The 18,930-nt window shown below is 47.6% G+C and overlaps 1 protein-coding gene across 8 annotated transcripts; it reads right to left on the bottom strand.

The window, feature by feature from the left end:
• Positions 1-18: 18 nt before the first annotated feature.
• STX4 (syntaxin 4) lies at positions 19-18,374 on the bottom strand. Of its 8 annotated transcripts, XR_011564071.1 has the most exons (12): positions 18,107-18,374; positions 17,818-17,919; positions 17,605-17,704; positions 17,394-17,468; positions 16,594-16,664; positions 14,821-14,929; positions 14,661-14,737; positions 13,951-14,088; positions 12,940-13,050; positions 9,597-9,884; positions 6,080-6,253; positions 19-1,334 (listed from the first exon to the last, which is right to left on the bottom strand). XR_011564071.1 is itself a non-coding variant. In XM_019988014.2 (10 exons), exons 1-10 carry the CDS (start codon positions 18,134-18,136, stop codon positions 9,843-9,845), a joined length of 855 nt encoding a protein of 284 aa, XP_019843573.2. In that variant the 5' UTR covers positions 18,137-18,374; the 3' UTR covers positions 8,578-9,842. The 8 variants fall into 8 exon arrangements, 3 of the variants coding, with proteins under 3 accessions (XP_019843573.2, XP_070636040.1, XP_019843571.2); XR_011564070.1 differs by having other exon boundaries at positions 19-6,253; XR_002183705.2 differs by lacking the exon at positions 6,080-6,253 and having other exon boundaries at positions 19-1,446.
• Between the last annotated feature and the right edge of the window lie 556 nt (positions 18,375-18,930).

The raw sequence follows: 18,930 nt of genomic DNA, 5'->3' as shown, positions 1-18,930 counted from the left end.
TGGAAAGATACTATTAAAAGCTGTTGATTCTCAGTTTAATCTTTAAGTTCATTGCCATTCAAAAGGATATTTTTAACAGAACTTGAAAATCCTAAATTCCTGTGCAATATATATTTTTAAAAACTGGAGGTGATAATTAACACTAATTTTTCAAAGACCAAAAATGGAAAAACAAAAATGAGGCCCTACAGTGTAAATTGGTACAGCCTCTTGGAAAGATGATTTGATGTTTATCAAAAGTTAAATGCTTTGTGATGTATGTGATCATTATGCTGTACACCTTAAACACAGTGCTGTATGTCATATCTCAGTAAAACTGGAAGAGGAAAAAAGAAGCAAGCAAACACATTTTTTAAAAAGTAAAAGGACTTCCCTGGCGGTCCAGTGGTTAAGACCCCTCACTTCCAGTGCAGAGGGCATGGGTTTGATCCCTGATTGGAGAACTAAGACCCCACAAGCCATGCAGCACAGCCAAAAAAAAAAAAAGCATACACTTTTCGACTCAGCAAATACACCTCAAAGAATTTACACCACAAATATCTTTTTCCAATTCTGTGACAAAACTGAAAATGAAAGATTGTTCAGTGCAGCAAAATATGTGATGACTGGGAACACCCTCTATGTCCATTGCAAAGGTCTAAAAGCCACTGTAAAATATATTATGCAACAGTTTTTAAAAAATTAGACTTGTCAATCTGTGTCGTTGAATAATATCCAAAAAAAAAGTCAAATGAAAAAGTGCACAGCAGTGTGGTTAGTATTCTCCCATTTGGGCCGAATTACTCGTAAGCGCTCAAATCCAAGTGCACGGAGGAGTCCGGTGGACTGCAGGCCACGGGGTCACAGAGTCGGACACGACTGAGCGACTTCACTTCCACTTTTCACTTTCCTGCATTGGAGAAGGCAGTGGCAACCCACTCCAGTGTTCTTGCCTGGAGAGTCCCAGGGACGGCGGAGCCTGGTGGGCTGCCATCTATGGGGTTGTAGAGTCGGACACAACTGAAGCGACTTAGCAGCAGCAGCAGCAGCACAGTATTTCTAGAAGGATACTCAGGAACTGATTCTGAACTATAAATTCCAACTCCTAGGGCCTTTCACAATTATAAGACAAACCAAAGCCAAAGGTCACAGTGAACCAGATCCTCCTTTCCACACTGTCACCTGTAGACTTGGGGGCCACCAAGTTGGCAGCCTTAGGAAATGTGGTGTTCAGGCTCCCTCCAGCACCTGAAGCAGAAGTAGTAGGTATCACCTTAGTGTCAGGGACCTCACGTCCATTCTCCATAGCAGAACAAGGGGGCCGCGTGGCAACAGCAGGGACCAGGGTGTAATGGCTGCAGAAAGAGGGCACCAGTTTGACCAAGGACACTCACTGGCCATACTCACACCCAGAGCAGGATAAGCACTGTCCCTGGGCCTCCTTTCTGTCCAGGCTGGGATCAAAGTCTAAGGGTCCAGGAAAGAAACAGACATCAGATGGGGAGATTGAAAGCAGGAGAACTTTTGTTTACTACTGACTTGATTTTTGAACTCGAGCAAGATGCTTTATCTTGGGGGTTGGGGTGGCACCTTTTAAAAATATATTCTTGTAAAGATACCATATGGGCTTCCCAGGTGGCACAGTGGTAAAAAAAATCATCTATCAAACAGGAGACTCAAGAGGCAGTTTCCATCCCTGGGTGAGGAAGATCCCCCGGAGTAGGAAATGGCAACCCAGTCTAGCATTCATGCCTGGAAAATCCTGTGGACAGAGGAGACTGGTGGGCTCCAGTTCATGGGGTCACAAAGAGTATTGGGCACAAGTGAGCACGTGTACATATACACACATACACAAAGATACCATATACACTAATCGATAGATCTCCCTGGCTATGTGTCTACAATGAAGGATGGAGTGGGTTCCCTGAATGTTTAGAAGAGATGCACAACTCCTGCTCCCTTTCTGGGCCCAGACAATCCGCCCATCCCTTGGGCCCCCTTCTCTGACACCCCCAGCATCCTATACCAAAGTTCCTGCTCCCTGAGGACTCAATCTGACTTTCAAAAAAATTAACAGTGTTATTAAAATAAAATTCATGGAGAAGGAAATGGCAGTCCACTCCAGTATTCTTGCCTGGAAAAGCCCATGGACAGAGGAGCCTGGGGGGGGGGGGGGGGAGGGGCGGGGCTGCAGTCTATGGTGTTACGTGACTGAGCACGTGCACACATGAGGAGGGTGGAGGGAGATGGATTGGTAGCAATATACTGGTAAAACTAAAAAAAAAATTAATATACCCTACAATTAACCTGTCTGAAGTATATAATTCGGGGGTTTTTAGTATATTCACAGAGTTATGCAATCATCACGATCTAATTTTAGAATATTTTCATACCCCCCTAAAAGAAACTCCATAGCTGTCACTTCCTATTGATCCCAAGCCCCCATTCCCTGACAATCCTTTACCCTCAGCTCTAGGCAATGGATCATTTGCTTTCAGTCTCTCTAGATTTGCCTGTTGTGGACATTTCATGTAAATGTAGTCATACAATATGTGGTCTTTTGTGACCAATTCTTTTACTTAGCATAACATTCTCAAGGCTCATCCATGTTGTATTGATAGTTTGATCAGATCTTCTTTCCTTTTTATTGTCAAATAATATTCCATTGTATGGCTATACTACTCTGTTTATCCATTCATCAGCTGAATGACATTTGGGTTTCCATTTTGGTCTATTATGAGTAATGCTGCTGTGAACATTCATGTACAAGTTTTTGTGTGGACATCTTTTTAAATTCTCTGTGTATATATCTAGGGATAGAATTGCTGGATCATATGGTAACTGTATGTTTAACCATTTGACCAACTGTCAGGCAGTTTTCCAAAGTGACTGCACCATTTTATATTCCCACCAACAAGGCATGAATGTTCCAATTTCTCCACATCTTCATCAACAGTTGTTATTATCTTTTTTATTACAGCCCTCCTAGTAGGTGTAAATTCGTGGTTTTGATGTGTTTTTCCCTGGTGGAAAATGATGTTGAGGATCTCTTCATGCACTTATGGGGCATCTGTATATCATCTTTGGATAAATGTCTGTTCAAGTCCTTGGCCCATTGTTTTCACTGGATTGACTCTGTTGAGTGGTAAGACTTATGTATTCCAGATACAAGTTCTTTATGATTTGCAAAAATTCCTTTCCATTGGGTGGGTTGTCTTTTTACTTTCTTGATGGTACCCTTTGAAGCATATTTTTAATTTTGAGGATGTCCAAATTGTCTATTCTTTTTCTTATTGCTTGTGCTTTGAGAGGGACTTCCCATGTGGCATTAGTGGTAAAGAACCCGCTTGCCAATGCAGGAGACTTCAGAGACATGGGTTTGATCCCTGGGTTGGGAAGATCCCCAGAGGAGGGCACAGCAACCCACTCCAGTGTTCTTGCCTGGAGAATCCCATGGACAGAGGTTACTGTCCATGGGGTCATAAAGAGTCAGAGACAACTAAAGCCATTTAGCGCCACACACTCAGGCCTGTGGGTTTTTTTTTTTTTTTTTTTTTGAGTTCCAACAAAACTTTATTTAAACAAGCAGGCAGCAGTGAGAGGGTAACAGGTAGCAAGGCCAGAGGTCCCCAAGCAGCAAGAAGAAATAAGCTGCAAGTGGCAGACATTTTCCCTTCCCTACACAAAATTAAAGAGTGCCCAACTCTTTGGGACCCCATGGACTGTAGCCCACCAGGCTCCTCTGTCCATGGGACTTTCCAGGCAAGGATACTGGAGTGGTTTGCCATTTCCTTCTCCACAGGCCTGTGTTTTGAAAGCCATTATCTAATAACCCATTTTCTAATTCAAGGTCATGAAGATTTATGTCTTTGTTTTCATCTTAGAGTTTTAGAAACATTTACAAAGTTTATAACTTAGTTATAAACTTAAAAGTTTAAAATGCATAAAAGTTTTTTTTAATAAATTTTAAGTTTTTATAGCTAAAAGCTCTTCTGTTCAGATTTTTGATCCACTTTGAGTTAATTTTTGTATATGGTTTGAAGTAAAGGTCCAACTTCATTCTTCTGCATATGATATCCAACTATCCCAGTTCCATTTGTTGAAAAGACTATTCTTTCTCCATTGAGTTGTCTTGACTTCCTTGTTGAAAGTAAACTGACTATAAATATGAGGGTTTATTTCTAGACTCTCAATTTTATTCCCTGGGTATATATCATTCTTTATGCCAGTATCACACTGTTTTGCTTACTGTAGCTTGGTAGTAAAATTTTAAATCAGGACATGTGAGTCTTCCAACTTGTTCTTCTTTCAAAATTATTTTTGTTTTTCTAGATCCCTTGCATTTCCATATGAATTTTAGGATCAACTTGTCAACTTTTGCAAAAAAGAAAAGGAAACTGGCTGGGATTCTGATAGGGATTGCACTGCCTCCGTAGATCAATTTGAGGAGTATTGTCATCTTGACAATATCAAATCTTTTGACCCATGAACATTTGGGAGTTTTAAATTTTATTTAGATTTTAATTTCTCTCAACAGTGTTTTATAGTTTTCAGGAGTATAAGTCTTACATTTCTTTTGTTAAATTTATATAGAAGTATTTTTTCCTTTTGTTGCTATTGTAAATGGAATTGTTTTCTTTTTTGGATTGCTCATTGCTAGTGATGAGAAATACAATAGATTTCTGTACACTGTTCCTCTATTCTACAACCAAAATATTTCATATTTTGTTCCTATATTTCATGCCACCAAAAAAGAAAAGATGAAACAAGTCATGTACTCCAACATGCAATCCTAGGACATGCATTTTTTGTTGTTTAGTCTCTAAGTTGTGTCCCACTCTTTTTCAAGAGTGCTGAGCTGGTTTATTAGCTCTAACTTTTTTGTGTATATGAATTCCTAAGGACTTTTTATATACAAAATCATGTCATCTGTAAAATGAGGTTGTTTAGTTCTTCTTTTCCAATCCAGATGCCTTTTATTTATTTCTATTGTGTTTATTTTTACAGTGTTAAACAGACATGATGGGAGCAGACATCCTGGGTCTGTGGAGGGGAAAACATCCAGTCTATCATCATTTAAGTATGATGTTAGCTGTGACTTTTTCATAGATGCCTTTTGATAATTAGCAAGTTATGGGAATTCCCTCTTATTCCTAGTTTCTTAAGCTTTTTTAAAAATCAAAGTTGTTGGATTTTGTCAAATGTATTTTCTGTGTCTATTGAGATGACCAAAAGGTTTTTGTCCTTTATTCTATTAATAGTCTTTATTATTACTACATTAACTGATTTTCAGATGTTAAACCAACCTTGCATTCTTGCGATAAACCTCACTTGTAGAGTCATTTTTATATATTGCTGGATTTTGTTTGCCAGTATTTTGTTGAGGACTTTTACATCTATGTTCGTAAGAAATAGTGAGCTGAAGTTTTCTTTTCTTGTGATGTCTTTGTCCCCATTATCTGGATAATTCCAGACAGTCTGACTTCTGGCCCTCACTTTTCTTCTGTCCCAACTTCCTTTAATCCCCTGACTCTGCCAGGACTGTTCCAGGTAGTGAATGCATCTTGGGAATGCAAAATCATAGCCCCCGCTGCTAGGGCAATAGCTGACATCACTCCTTATTATGGATTGCAGTCATCATCCCCTCCCCAGCCAAGTGGCTGGATAAATTAGAATTCCTCACAGGAGAAAACTCTAGCACCAGGGCCAAAGCAGGGAAGGCAGCAGGCTCTGTAGGTGGGGCAGTGATTCTGTATTCAACCAAGGAAATTTGGTGACTTGTTCTCAGTTACTTATGCATAACCCACTCTCAGGCCTCCCAAATGGTGCTAGTGGTAAAGAACCCGCCTGCTAATGCAGGAGACTATAAGAGTCTCAGGTTTGATCCCTGGAGGAGAGCATGGCAACCCACTCCAGTATTCTTGCCCGGAGAATCCCATAGACAGAAGAGCCTGGCAGGCTACAGTTCATAGGGTCTCAAAGAATCAGACACAACTGAAGCAACTTAGCACAGACACAGACAGCCCACTTCAACAAAAATCCCTCTCCCTGGAGCCTGCCTTCCATTCAAGTCCTATCCCAGTTCTGACTAATCTCTTACCTGTTCCTTACACTCAGCAGGCTCCAGCCATGCTGACCTTCTGTTGATTTGTTTCTTCTCCGTCATGGAAACTTTGCACTTGCTCTTTCCTGGTGATGGAACCCATCACCCTAAATTTGCCCATGATGTTTTCTGTTCTTTCACATCTCCGCTCAAATCTTGCTGTTTCTATTGCTGCATAATAAATGACCACAAACTTAACATCTTGAAAACAACATCTATTTCTTATACTATGGTTCTGTAGGTTCAGAAGTCCAGGCTCTGACTGGGCTTCTACTTAGTGTCTCACAAGGCTGAAGTCAAGGTCTTGCCCAATGTGAGCTTTTATCTGGAGGCTCTGGCATAGAATCCACTTCCAGACTCACCTGGGGGTATTAACAGAATTCCGTTCCATTTGCCTGTAGTACTAAGGTCCCTGTTTCTTTGTAGGCTGTCAGCCAGAGGTTTGTTCTCAGTTTCTATAGGCTGTCTATATTCCCTGGCTAGGAGCTCTTCCCTCTTCAAGGTCAGCAATGGTGCATTGAGTCCTCCTGCTTCAAATTTCTCTGACTTCTGTCTTCCTCTTCTGTAGCTAGCTGGAGAAGCTTCTCAGCTTTTAAGAGCTCATATGATTACATTTGGCCCATATGAATAATTCAGGACAATCTCCCTGTCTCAACTGATTGGTGAACTTAATTACATCTACAAAGTCCTTTTTGGCACATAACATTCATAGAGATTAGGGCATGGAATCTTTGGGGGCCATTATTCTCCTTACCACAGTTCACCTTCTAGGCCTCAAAGGTGCACATCTGTCCCACAAGCAAAATGCATTTACTTCCTCCCAAGGTCCCTAAAAGTCTCATCCCATGGCAGCATCAAGTCAGAGTAAAAAAAAAAAAAAAAAAAAATCTCATAAATCTCATCAAACCAAAAGTCCCAAATCTCATTATCTAAATTAGATGCAGATGAGGCTCTGGGTATAATCCATTCTGGAGTACAATTCCTCCCATCTGTGGACCTATGAATCTAAAAAAAAAAACAAGTCATGGGAACTCCCATGGCAGTCCAGTGCTTAAGACTCTGTGCTTCCAATGCAGGGGGCTTAGGTTCAATCCCTGATTGGGGAATGAATATCTCACATGTTGTGCCATGCCACCAAAAAAGAAAAAGAATGAAACAAGTCATGTACTCCAACATGCAATCCTAGGACATGCATTTTTTGTTGTTTAGTCTCTAAGTTGTGTCCCACTCTTTTTCAACCCCATGGACTGTAGCCTGCCAGGCTCCTGTCCATGAGATTTCCCAGACAAGAGTACTGGAGTGTGCTGCCATTTCCTTCTCCAGGGGATCTTCCTGACCCAGGGATTGAACCTGTGTCTCCTGCACTGGCAGGCAAATTCTTTACCACTGAGCCACCAGGGAAGCCCGGGAATTGCATCAGGTGATAGAAATAGACATTCTGGTTAAAAAAGAGGAGAAATGGAAAGCAAAAAGGAGTGACTAATCCAAAGCAATTTCAAAAACCAGCTGAGCAAATTTCTTTAGCTTTCCAGGCCTAAAAACAATCCTCCATGGTTTTATTCTGCTTTCTGAGCTGTCAGTTCTGCTCTTTGAATTAGTCACCTTCCCTAAGAAGCCATTCCTGACTATCTTTTAGAACAGCCCCTGTAATTTTTTGTCACAACACACTGATTAATTTTTTAATAACACATATCCTGGTTTGGAGATGTCTTGACTGTTTGTTTATTTTTACTATTTATTTGTTCATTTTATTTATTTGCCTGAGCCAGGTCTTAGTTGTAGCCCAAGGGACCTTCCTTGCATCATGCGGAATCTTTCTTTGCTGGGGATTAGCTCCAGAGCGCATGGTGCCAGTAGTTGTGGCTTGCAGGCTTAGTTGCTCTGAAGCATGTAGAATTTTAGTTCCTTGATTAGGGATTGAACTCATGCCCCCTGCCTTGGAATTGCAGACTTAACCACTGGACCACCCAGGAAGTCCCACAAAGATGAGTTTTAATGAAACTTTGTGGCTTAAGGGTCTTGTCAGTTGCATCTTTCACTGGTTAAAAATTTGGATCAGGGAATTCCCTGGGACTCTTCACTCACAATGCAGGGAGCACAGGTTCAATCCCTGGTAGGGGAACTAAGATCCTGTATGCTGCACAGCAGAGCCAAAAATGCATTTTTTTTTTTAATCATTTGCCTGGAGTTTCTATATTCTCTTCCATTTCTGCTTAAAAAGTGGCCAATTATTTTCTGAGTCATTTTTCTTATAGTAACTTGTCAGATGCACCCAACAGCAACCAGGGCATGCTACCAATATTCTCTTTCCCCATTTTTTGGCCTAAATCTCTAAACTCAGTTGGACATTATTTGTACTCTTAGTTCTATTTCCAGCTTACAGTTTAAACAAATGCTTCACCATTACATAACACACATCACCATCTTTGCAACTTCCAATGCTAGTTTCCTCACCAGCCAGCCACTGTCCAGATCCAAAGTTAATGACACACAACTCAGGTTTTTCTTTTTATTGTAGCAACGTCTCACTTCTGGGTACTAGTTCTGTAACAGCTGAACTAGACTTATGATAATTTGGTAAAAACCAACCTCCAAATATCAGTGGCTTCCAGCAGGAGAAGTTTCTCATTTACATCACACCTCATTTTACAGGTGAGCTACAGATCAGCTTCATGTCCTGTTAATTCTGGGGTCCAGGCTGAAGAAGTCTTCATCTGGCAATTGACAGGTTCGTGGCAGAGGAAAAAGAGATGGGAAACTGCCAGACTACTCACTGGTGCTTAAAGCTTCTACTTGGAAGTGGTGTCTTAATATCTACTCAGATTCCAAAGCATGTTATATAGCCAAGCCTATTGTAAGTGGGCATGAATGTATAATCCTCCTTACGTGAGGGGCCCAATAGGAAGAACAGCATATATGTGGAACAGCAATATAATCTACTACAGGGCTGTACCAGAAACGTCAATCACTGAGTTCATCCATTCTTCCTTCACACACACTGTGCGGACGCATTTTGTACCTTGTAACATCTCTCATACATCCTGTGTATGCGCTAAGTCACTTCAGTCGTGTTCAACTCTTTGCGACCCTATGAACTGTAGCCCACCAGGTTCCTCTGTCCCTGGGATTCTCCAGGCATACACCTTGGTCAAGGGTAAAATCTTGACTCAAGGTAAACAATTCCCAAGTAGGTCAATGTAGCCTGACCTAAACCAATCAGGTCTCTTTTCTTAAGAATCTGAACCATGAAATATTCAGTGGGTGAGGAATAAGTGGAGAAGGCTGCAGCTGAAAGGTTGTGATACAAGATGGATTTGGAAAAGCCACAATTCACGCAGACGGTGTTCCTTAAAAGTTGGGCTGACAGCACCCAACTTTTCAGTGAAAAAATTTTCCCATAGCCCCTCACTCAGGTTGGTTTCCCTCACAGAAGGGGTATACACAAGGGAACTTGTAAAAGCTCCAGTGCCTGGGTCCACTTGCCTACTAGGTCTGCTCCAAACCTGCCACTCACCTGTTCAGAAACCTTCCATGGGTCCCCACAGCCCATCGGAAAAATTCAAATTACTGAACCCGCCATCCGAGCCCTTGCTCGGCCGTCTAGCCAACTCTTCTGAGAAGTTCTGGATGGCGTCCTGAGACAAGTAAGCAGCCTCTCGGGGGTGGCGCTGTCCAGCACTGCCAAGCAGAAGGCACATGCCCTACGTGGACACCCAGCTGCGTAGACGTGGCAATCTCCGCGTCGGTTTGACAGTCTCTGTCAGATCCCGGTAGGCGCCACGGGTTGCAACTTCAGTTGATTCTGAAGGCAGAAAAGTGAGAGAGTGGATAAAGGCGACCAACAGGACAGGATTCCGCTGAAGAAGCAGGCCGTAGGGGAAGAGATGGAGAGTGGAGAATCATGGAAGCCCAGAGTCCAAATCAGTCTTCTACTGAGGCAGCATCCATCCGGTCTCGCAGTTTCCCCATTGGGTGGACATCTAGAGTGTTTGCACGCTGCTAAAAACGAGGGCTTCTTCCTGCAGGCGTCTAGTTTCTTCTGTACACGGGACACAGGACCTCAAGCAGGACTAACGCGTAGGTACACTCCCGGAATCTCTAGCAGCCGCAAGTTCCGGCTGCTAGGGGGCGGGACCCGGCCACGCCTTCTCACGTGAGGTCCTGAGCCCCTACCCTCACGGGTCTCTCCCAGGCCAGCCCCCTTCCGCCTTATTAGGCGTTTGATCACGCCCCTTGCGCTGTGTGATCCAATCGCTTTTCGGTGCGACTGAGGTCTCGCTCTGAGGCCCCGCCCACACCTAATTGCAGTTTAATTCCGGATGCTCACTCCTTCAGGACGCCCTGCGGACCAATCCTGATGCTCTTCAGGAACAACATTTAGGTCCGCTGGCCAATCCGAACGGTCCGTTTTCCAAGTGTCAGCCCGGCCAACCCCTCAGCCACGCCCCGTAAGCTCGGTACCAAGTGTACCCCTCGGACCTGGCGCAGGCCCCGCGCAACCGCCGCTTCCGGGCCACAGGGAGGCGCTGCAGGAGGGCGCCCAGCTTCGGGAGGAAGCCGGGCAGGTCCGATCGCACGCCACTGCGGCCCAATCCCGGCCCCTGGTCCCTCCCCCAGCCCGGTTCCAGGAGCTGGGTCCGAGTCTGCACCAACTTCCACTGGCCCATCCCTTCCTTGGCTCGCGTCGCCCCGGCGCCCACGTGTGTACCCCATACTTGGCGGCCGAAGCAAACGATACAGCTGGGCAGCCAGGAGCAGCAGCGGCAACCAGTGGGATCGAAGGTGGGATGGGACAAGGCGGCTGGAACCCCGCCCCCAAACCTTGGTCAGGGGTCAGGCCCTCCCCCATTCCTACCAGGCTTCGGAGGCAGGAGCCCTGAAACCAAGTTTCTGGAAACAGGCGCTACATCCAGCTCCAGAAACCAGGCATGGGTCTTGGAACTTTTAGAAATTTCGAGCTGGAGTCTGGAACTCAGGTGAATCATAGAAACTCGGCTCCTCGGCCTCCTCTATCCGCTTCAGCCACAAGACCCCTGAGAAACAAGGTGTGGGCTGATTCTGAGTGCCTCCCTCTCTAATCTGAACTCTTATATAAAAGGCAATGCCACACCAAGTGGGGAGAGGGAGCGGTGGGCGGGTGACTGGGAGATTGGCACTGACATATATACACTATTGTTTTGGGGTTTTGTTCAGTTGTTCAGTCGGGTCTAACTCTTTGCACCCCATGGACTGCAGCACGCCAGGCTTCCCGGTCACTATTGTTACACTATTGTTACTATGTATAAAATAACTAAGAGAACCTACTGCATAGCTCAGGAAACCCTATTCTTTGCTCTGTAGTGACCTTAAATGGGAAAGAAATCTAAAACAGAGGGGATAAACGTACACATACAGCTGATTCACTTTGCTGTACAGTATAACATTGTAAAGCAACTATATTCCAATAAAAATTAATTTAAAAAATAAATAGGGACTTCCCTTGGTCCAGTGGTTAAGAATCCGCCTGCCAATGCAGGAAACACGGGTTTGATCCCTGGTCTGGGAAGATCCCACATGCTTCGGGGCAACTAAGCCCTGGCACCCTGGAGCCTGTGCTCCACAAGAGAAGCCCCAGAGAGAAGCCGGTGCACCACAGCTAGAGAGTAGCCCCTGCTCATGGCAACTAGAGAAAGCCTAGGAGCAGCAACAAAGACCCAGCACAGTCAAAAATAAGTAAATTAAATAAATGAATACAAAGAAAAGAAAAGGCAATGCTTTTTTCTGAGCACAAGGCCTGGCCTGTTGAACCCTCTGCCTGGCAATCTCTTCACTGATTCTTCCTGTAACTAGCCATTGGACTCCCTGCTTCCCATTGGACTCAAATATGGCCACCTCTGGGACAGGCCCTTCCTTGTCCACTGTATCCAAAGGAACAGACTCAGTTCCTTTTTCAGAGTGCCTCTTCTGCTTGGCCTCAGGAATGCCCCTTCTTCTTGGCCTCAGGAATGCCCATAGACGCCACACACACATCCCTCTGTGTCTCAGCCTGGCCTGGCTCAGCCTCACTGTTTTGGGCTTAGGTCCTCACAATGCTCTTTCCCCAGGGACAGTACTGAGCCACATGTGGGTGTCATCTCTTCCAGGCCCCACCCATTTTCATGGGAGAGTAGAAGGGCGCTGCCAGCCTGGCGTGGTCACCTGAGACAGTCTGATTTGAGTCTGCCTGGGCTGGGTCTGTCCCCCAGGGTGGCGGGGAGGTGAGCAGGCTGGATACCTGAAGGCCCTGGACCAAACTTTTCAAGGACACGCGTGCACAGGGGAATCTCCAAGGTTTTTGTTTTTTTTTTTTAATTTCTTACAAAACTACATGTCTCTGCCAAACAGGACACTGCAGGCCTGCCCCCAGGCACTGTGACCCAGGGGTGAGGCCCCCATGGATGAGTGGCTGCCGACCCCAGAAGAACTGTCTGCCCCTCTGCACAAGGCCACTGTGAGGAAGGGGTCTGGCTGGAGGCTCTGTCCAGCCCACCCCCAGCTGCTGGGAGAGAAGGCAGACCCTGGGTCCCTGGTGCTCTTAGTGTCTGCAAGGGAAGGCGGCAGAAGAGGGTCTGAGAGGAGAAAAGGCTGGGGTCGGGTATGGGGCAGGCCAGGGGGCAGGCCCACGGTATTTCACCAAGAATATGCGGCACTGTCAAACCAACGTGGAGATGACAATGATGACCACCAGAATGAGGACAGTGATGGACAGACAGATGGCAATAAAGACTTTCTTCTGTGGGAGAGGAAGCAGGGTAGGGGGGGTGGGTGTCAGGGAAACTCAGGAGTGGAGGGAGGGCCACCCGGGGGGAGGGGTGGCGGGGGGAAGGGCGGAGGCTCACCTTGCGCGCCTTCTTCTGGTTCTCCAGGGCCACCTTGACATGTTCCTGCCCACGTTCCACATAGTCTGCTGAGCTCAGAATGTTCTTCTCAATCCGGTTGATCATCTCCCCCTGCTCGGAAGAGGAGGCGGTTCAGGCAGGAAGGAATGACTGGGGGCGGAAGGCCCAGCAGCTCCTCTGCCCACCCCATCCAGAGGACTGAAGGACACTCCTGGCAGAAAACGGTGCACTAAGGAAGAGGTGGGGACAGGACCGCATGTGACAGAAGTCCACACGCCTGGGGATGGCTTCCAGGCTCCCTCCTACCGTATGCTCCCTTCTGTCCTGCACCCTCGCCCCATACAATTTCTACTCGCAGTGCTGGCTGGGAGCGGAGCACCTTGAATGGCTCATATGTTTTCACAGAGGGTGATCTTTTGTCCCCTCGCAAACCTGTCTGAAGTCCCTTGTTCTTTAGGCCTGGCTCCCAGCTGCTGGGAAGCCCTCCCTATCGCTGCCTCCTCACAGTACCACCAGCCTTCAGATCCTGGACTCCTACAGAGTGAAATCTCTCCCCCAGGACTCCCAGCTGCAAAAGGGCACTGGGGTCAGCTCCTCCCAGATGGACCTGGAAGCTCCCTTTATCATGAGATAAGGGCCGGGGGAAGAATACCACCTCCCACCCCACCCTTGTCTACATTTTAGGAGGCAGGCCCCTCTAGGGGGCAACTGAAGAGCTCTTAAGTGTACAAGAATGGATTCTGTTGCTGGAGGAGGAGCCAGGGTTGGGGCCATACGTGGTGTGGGCTGCAGTTCAAGGGATGGGGTACAAGGTATAAAGCAGTAATTATCGGAGTAGCTACTGAGGAGGATGAAATCTGGGAACACAGCTAAGGATAGAAGTAAGGGCCAGTCTGGAGGGTAACAAAAGCCTTGGTGAAAGAGGCTAAGGGTGGAAGCAGGCTGACAGTCATGACATGCTCTCACATCTGGGGACTGGATCGAGCCCAGCCAGCAGCCTCAGGCACCCACCTGCATCTCCACTTCAGTGGCTAAAAAAGTGAAAATCTCATGAAGTTCACGGATACTGCGCTCCAGCTGCTGGATCTCGCTGTGCCGGGCCGAGATCTCATTTAGGGCCTGTCGAGTCACTTGTGTATCCTTCAGTATCTGCAGAGTGGACAGGAGTGATGGGACAGGTCACAAGGAAATCAGCAGCACGTTTAGAAGTTCCTGTTCAGCTCTGGGGCAGCCCTCGGGCCTAGAACTGGGGCCCAGGCCCTAATGAGGGATGCCAGGCAGGCTAATATGTTCCCTTCTGGGCCTCAGGATTCCCTCCATGAAAAAAGGCCAGGAGGGCTTCCCTGGTGGCTCAGTGGTAAAGAACCCACCTGCTAATGCATGAGATACCAGTTCGATCCCTGATGGAAGAAGATCCCACCTGCTGCGGAGCAGCTAAGCCCGTGTGCCACAACTACTGAGCCTGTGCTCTAGAGCCCCAGAACCACAACTACTGAGCTCACGGGCTGTAGGGCCTGTGCTCCACAACAAAAGAAGCCATTGCAAGGAGAAGCCCATGCACCGCAACTGGAGAACAGCCCCTGCTTGCTGCAACTAGAGAAAAGCCTGCACAGCAACGAAGACCCAGCACAGCTAAAAATAAATAAATAAATAATTTTTTAAAAAAAGGACTCAGAGAGGATGGGGGGCCCAGCAGAGAGAGGCTGGTGGGGGCCACTCACATTGGACACAAACACCTCGCTCTGCCCACTGTCCAGCATCTGCTCCAGCTCCTTGTCAGACACCATTCCAGCATTTGCTGTGAAGGAAAAGGCCAGGCTCAGAGCTGGTTGGGTCAGCTGACCCTGTGTGCCGGGCACCACAATGGGCACCACAACTCACTGATCTTCAGCTGCCTCCGAATCCGCTCCACGTTCTTCTCCCGGTATTCAGACTGCATTAAGTTGCACTTGTTGATGAGCTCCACAAATTGCTGGGACAGGACCCCGTGCTAAGGAGGGAGAAGAGAAGCTGGGGACCCCTGGGCAGATCCCTGCCTGGTCTGGGCCTCAGCAGCCCCTTGGGTACAATGAGCAAAGAGCATGAGCTCAGAGGTACCTGTGGCCTTGACCTCTTTGAAAGGCTCCCGTGGTCTCTCAAAGTAAAAGCCATAGCCTTTCCCAGGGCCTACAAGGCCCTACAGGACCCACCCCTTCCCACCTTCCCTCTCTCATTTTATGTCCCCACACTGTCTCCCTCTCTCCTTCCCTCCAGCCACAGTGGGCTCCTGACTCCTCCCTGATCAGAACACAGCCCCACGTCAGGCCTCTGCAGTTGCCAGTTCTTCAGCCCAGAATGCTCAGGCCCCACAGAAGCCTGGAAGTCTTTGTTCCAGTGTCACCTTTGGAAGTTTTCTCCACCTTGTTGGAATCTGCCTTCTCCCGCTGTTCTCAATCCCTCTTCTCTTTTCCCTTAATACTTCTATGTTCTACAATAATTGACTGATTTATTATGGTGACTCTCTCTCCCCACTGGAATGAAATCTCCATGAGGATAGAGATCATTTGTTGACAGCTGTTTCCTAAACAGCTAGAAAAGGGTCTGGCATACAGTAGGCCCTCAAAGAATATTAGTGGAATGCTGGCTGAACACCACCCTCCCTGCTTAGACTAAAGGTGTGCCAGGATACCTGGCAGTCAGCTGACTGCCCAGATTTTGCAGGCCCACCTGGGCACTCAGCCTCTCACACAATGACTACCACAAGCCCCTCACCCCTCACCCCCCGGAAATGCCTTCCCTGCTTGTCCATTTTCCTGATGTCTAAAATCTGCTCATTCCTTGGAGTTCCTTTTTTCCAGGACACATCTGCTATCCTGGGTTCAGCTGCACCCTTTCAAGATGCCCAAATTGTAGGGGGGGCAGTTCTTGAGGCACCAACCTACTGTGTTCCCCTCTTTGTTTGGCAAAGTAATAAAGCTACTCTTTCCTTCTCTTCCATTAAAAAAAAAAAAAAAAAGCCCAAATTGTTCAGTCTTCAATCTGGGATCTTTGCTGAGTTCTGGGCCCACCTACTCCACCTCTGATCTCCAAGAACTCCAAACCATGCCTCTCTGGGCACCCAGAGGATACTGCTCAGACCATTTCAAATCTCCTTATTAAGATGATGATACTGTGGCCTTCCCCCAACACACACACCAGGGAAGTTCCTCTTTCTAACTTCTTGAATTCTGTCCTTGGGGCAGAGGATGTCCCCATCACATGGGTAGGGAACCACCTAGTCACTTGACTGCACCCTCTTTTTCCCTGGGCAGAGTCATTAACTACCAAGTCCTACCTGAGTAATGTCTTTGTCATCTATGCAAGCTTAACTCCCCATCTTGGCTTCTAGAAAGTATATCTCCTACAGCCAAGCCCAGATCATGTCTGGGGTCTCAGCAACTTCTCACTGAATGGAGGAGAAGAAGGCAAGGTGTTATAATGGATTGGAAGTCAGAAGACCCGGGTTCTTGACCTTGAGGTAAATCCTTTTTTTATCTCTGAGCCTTAGTTTCCTCATTTGGAAAATCATCAGGTTGGATTTAATGATCTCTAAGAGCCCTGCCTTCTTACATCTGCCATCTAATGATCTACTGAACACTTGCTGAAATGTCCTACTTCTGGGAATAATGAACCCACCTGGGTTTTTCTCATTCTTGTGTTGACGGAGTTATAATTCTCATCAGCTTCCTCCTTCTGGGGCTCTATGGCTATGGAAAGACACAAAAGTATTGGTAGAGGAGGGGGTTTGACCTCTGGCTTCTGAAATTCATTTGGGGACTGGGACCCAGCCACCCAGCCATACAATAGAGATACAATATCTCCACAGGGCTTTTTTTTTTTTTTTTTTTTAATAAAATTCATCATAAAATGACTACTTCTGAGCCTCTGACAGGCAAAAGTATATTTTTCTTTGCAATAAATACATCAGAGAATTCCCACATGTTTGGAGAAGGTTCCTAACAAAACCCACATCTTCCCGCCCAAAGAATACACACTGGGCAGCAAGAATTGTAGGAGTACAGATGATCCTTGCACAACTGTGTGGGTCCACTTATACCCAACTTTTAAGAAAATAAATGCATACTACAGTACTACACAATCCACAGTTGCATGAATCCACCCTTGCAGAACCTGGGATGTGGAAGGCAGACTATACAGTTATATGTAGATAATGACCTGAAGGTAGCAACGCTAACCTCTGCCTTGGACAAAGATCAAATGGAAATGGTTTCATTATAAATAAGGGAACCTGAGAGGCAGGCATATGCTGTGGAAAGAACTTTGGACTGGAAGCCAGGAGATGGAGATTCTAGACTTTGGCCTGCTGTGTGACCTGGATATATATCACTGGCCTCTCTGGACCACACACTCCCCAGATATACCAGGAGTTGGGCAGGATCAGAGGAAAGTATCTGGCTGAGGTCCTAGGAGCTCACCCTTCAGCTGCGCGCGGATGTCCCTCCCTAGCTGTTTGATCTCGTCGCGCAGGTTCTGCAGGTCCTGCTTCATGCCTAAACAAGAGAAAGCCATGATGCCCAAATAGCAACCTCTACCTCAACAAATCTCCCTGGCCACCACCTGTGTGGAACTACAACCCCCACAAGCCCTCTGGTTGAGCATGCGTTCTGCACCCAGGGTTTCACTCACTCTCCTCGGGAAGGGGCGTGGCCAGGATGGTGACCTGCTGCTTCTCCAACTCTCGGACTTTATTCTCTAGCTTGACGATAGTCTGCCGAATTGTCCGAACCTGGGGACGATGACCGAGAGGGCTGAGGGAGATATGGGGGGTGCTCCAGGCTGCTCTGCTTCTCGGGCCCTCCAGCCCCCTCGTGAATCCTGGCTGAGATTCCAGCCTCTTACCTTCTGGAAGAACTCATCGTCCGGGCTCCCCAGCCGTGCAGTACCCGGGTGTACCACCAGCGCGACTCGCTCCTTGTCTTCATCGTCCGAGCTGTCATCCCCCTGCCAGGGCCGGGGTCACTGGCATCACTTCCTTGCTACTGCTCTCCCCCAGCAGAACTCACGGGCTTCCGGGACTTACCTTCCTACCCCACAGTCATCCCTCCCGGCCCCGAGGACCAGGAGTCCTGCATTCCGGCAGACGCCATCCCGTCCACCCGGCCCCAACCCTGCTGCGCCAAATTCTCACCTGCCTCAGCTCGTGGGTCCTGTCCCGCATGGCGGCCCGAGATCCCTCTCGCCGGCGCCGGAGCCCGGCGGGCCTCAAGATTCTAAGTTTGGAACTCCCGTACCCAACTCACACTCTGACACTCCCCTCCGCCCTCACCCTGCAGACCCCAAACCCTCCCCCAAGAGTCGCTAGAGGCTCTGTCCCTGGCACCATTCACAGTTTCAAAGGGAAGGAGCCGACCTCGGGGACCCCCAAGATTCCACAGGTTGGAATTCCCTTTTCTTTCCCCCCCCCGCCCTCTCCTGTAGCCTCGGCCCCGCCCCCTCTGGAAAGACTGGAGCATGCGCACCGGATCGCGTCTCTTCCCCACCCCAGGGAAAGGCTGAGGTCGGAAGCCGCAGCGCCCCGAACGGAAGCGAAATTGCCAGGACGTGAGAACCCGCCCCCTTTGCCGGAACTATCGCATCTTCCAGCGGAAATCTAGTTGCCAAAACGGGTGGGAATGCGTCATTGGTACGTGATCTGTGAGGCCCCCTCATCTCGCATCACACCATAGTACAACCCCCCCGCTCGCGTCATGTGACCAGCCTGGTCCCAGTCTCAGACCACAGAACGTGACGCTTCGACTGTCACATGTCTCGGCCCTGTCAACTCCATCTCCGGAACACCTATCTCCCCACGACGTCCTCGGCACCCCGCGCCCGAGATACCTCCCTTCAGAACCCCCGCGAGGCGGGGAGGGGGCGCTGACTACCCCCAGAGACAGTGGGTGGTAGGACCCAAGCTGAATCCGGCTTCCTTTCTTTTGGGTCTGCGAGTGTGGGCAGACTGACGACTTCGAA

Source organism: Bos indicus, chromosome 25 (assembly GCF_029378745.1).
Source record: "Bos indicus isolate NIAB-ARS_2022 breed Sahiwal x Tharparkar chromosome 25, NIAB-ARS_B.indTharparkar_mat_pri_1.0, whole genome shotgun sequence".
Lineage (NCBI taxonomy): Eukaryota > Metazoa > Chordata > Mammalia > Artiodactyla > Bovidae > Bos > Bos indicus.
Note: the sequence above shows the minus strand (reverse complement) of the source record. Positions and strands in the feature narration are given on the sequence as shown.

What these genes read in the sequence shown, in the direction of transcription:
- STX4 (XM_019988012.2), bottom strand. Translation starts at nt 18,136, where the DNA reads ATGCGGGACAGGACCCACGAGCTGAGGCAG. An exon ending in CACGCCCCTTCCCGAGGAGA is followed by an intron (nt 17,469 to 17,604) that starts GTGAGTGAAACC and finishes TCTCTTGTTTAG; the next exon opens with GCATGAAGCAGGACCTGCAG. An exon ending in CATCCGCGCGCAGCTGAAGG is followed by an intron (nt 16,665 to 17,393) that starts GTGAGCTCCTAG and finishes GTCTTTCCATAG; the next exon opens with CCATAGAGCCCCAGAAGGAG.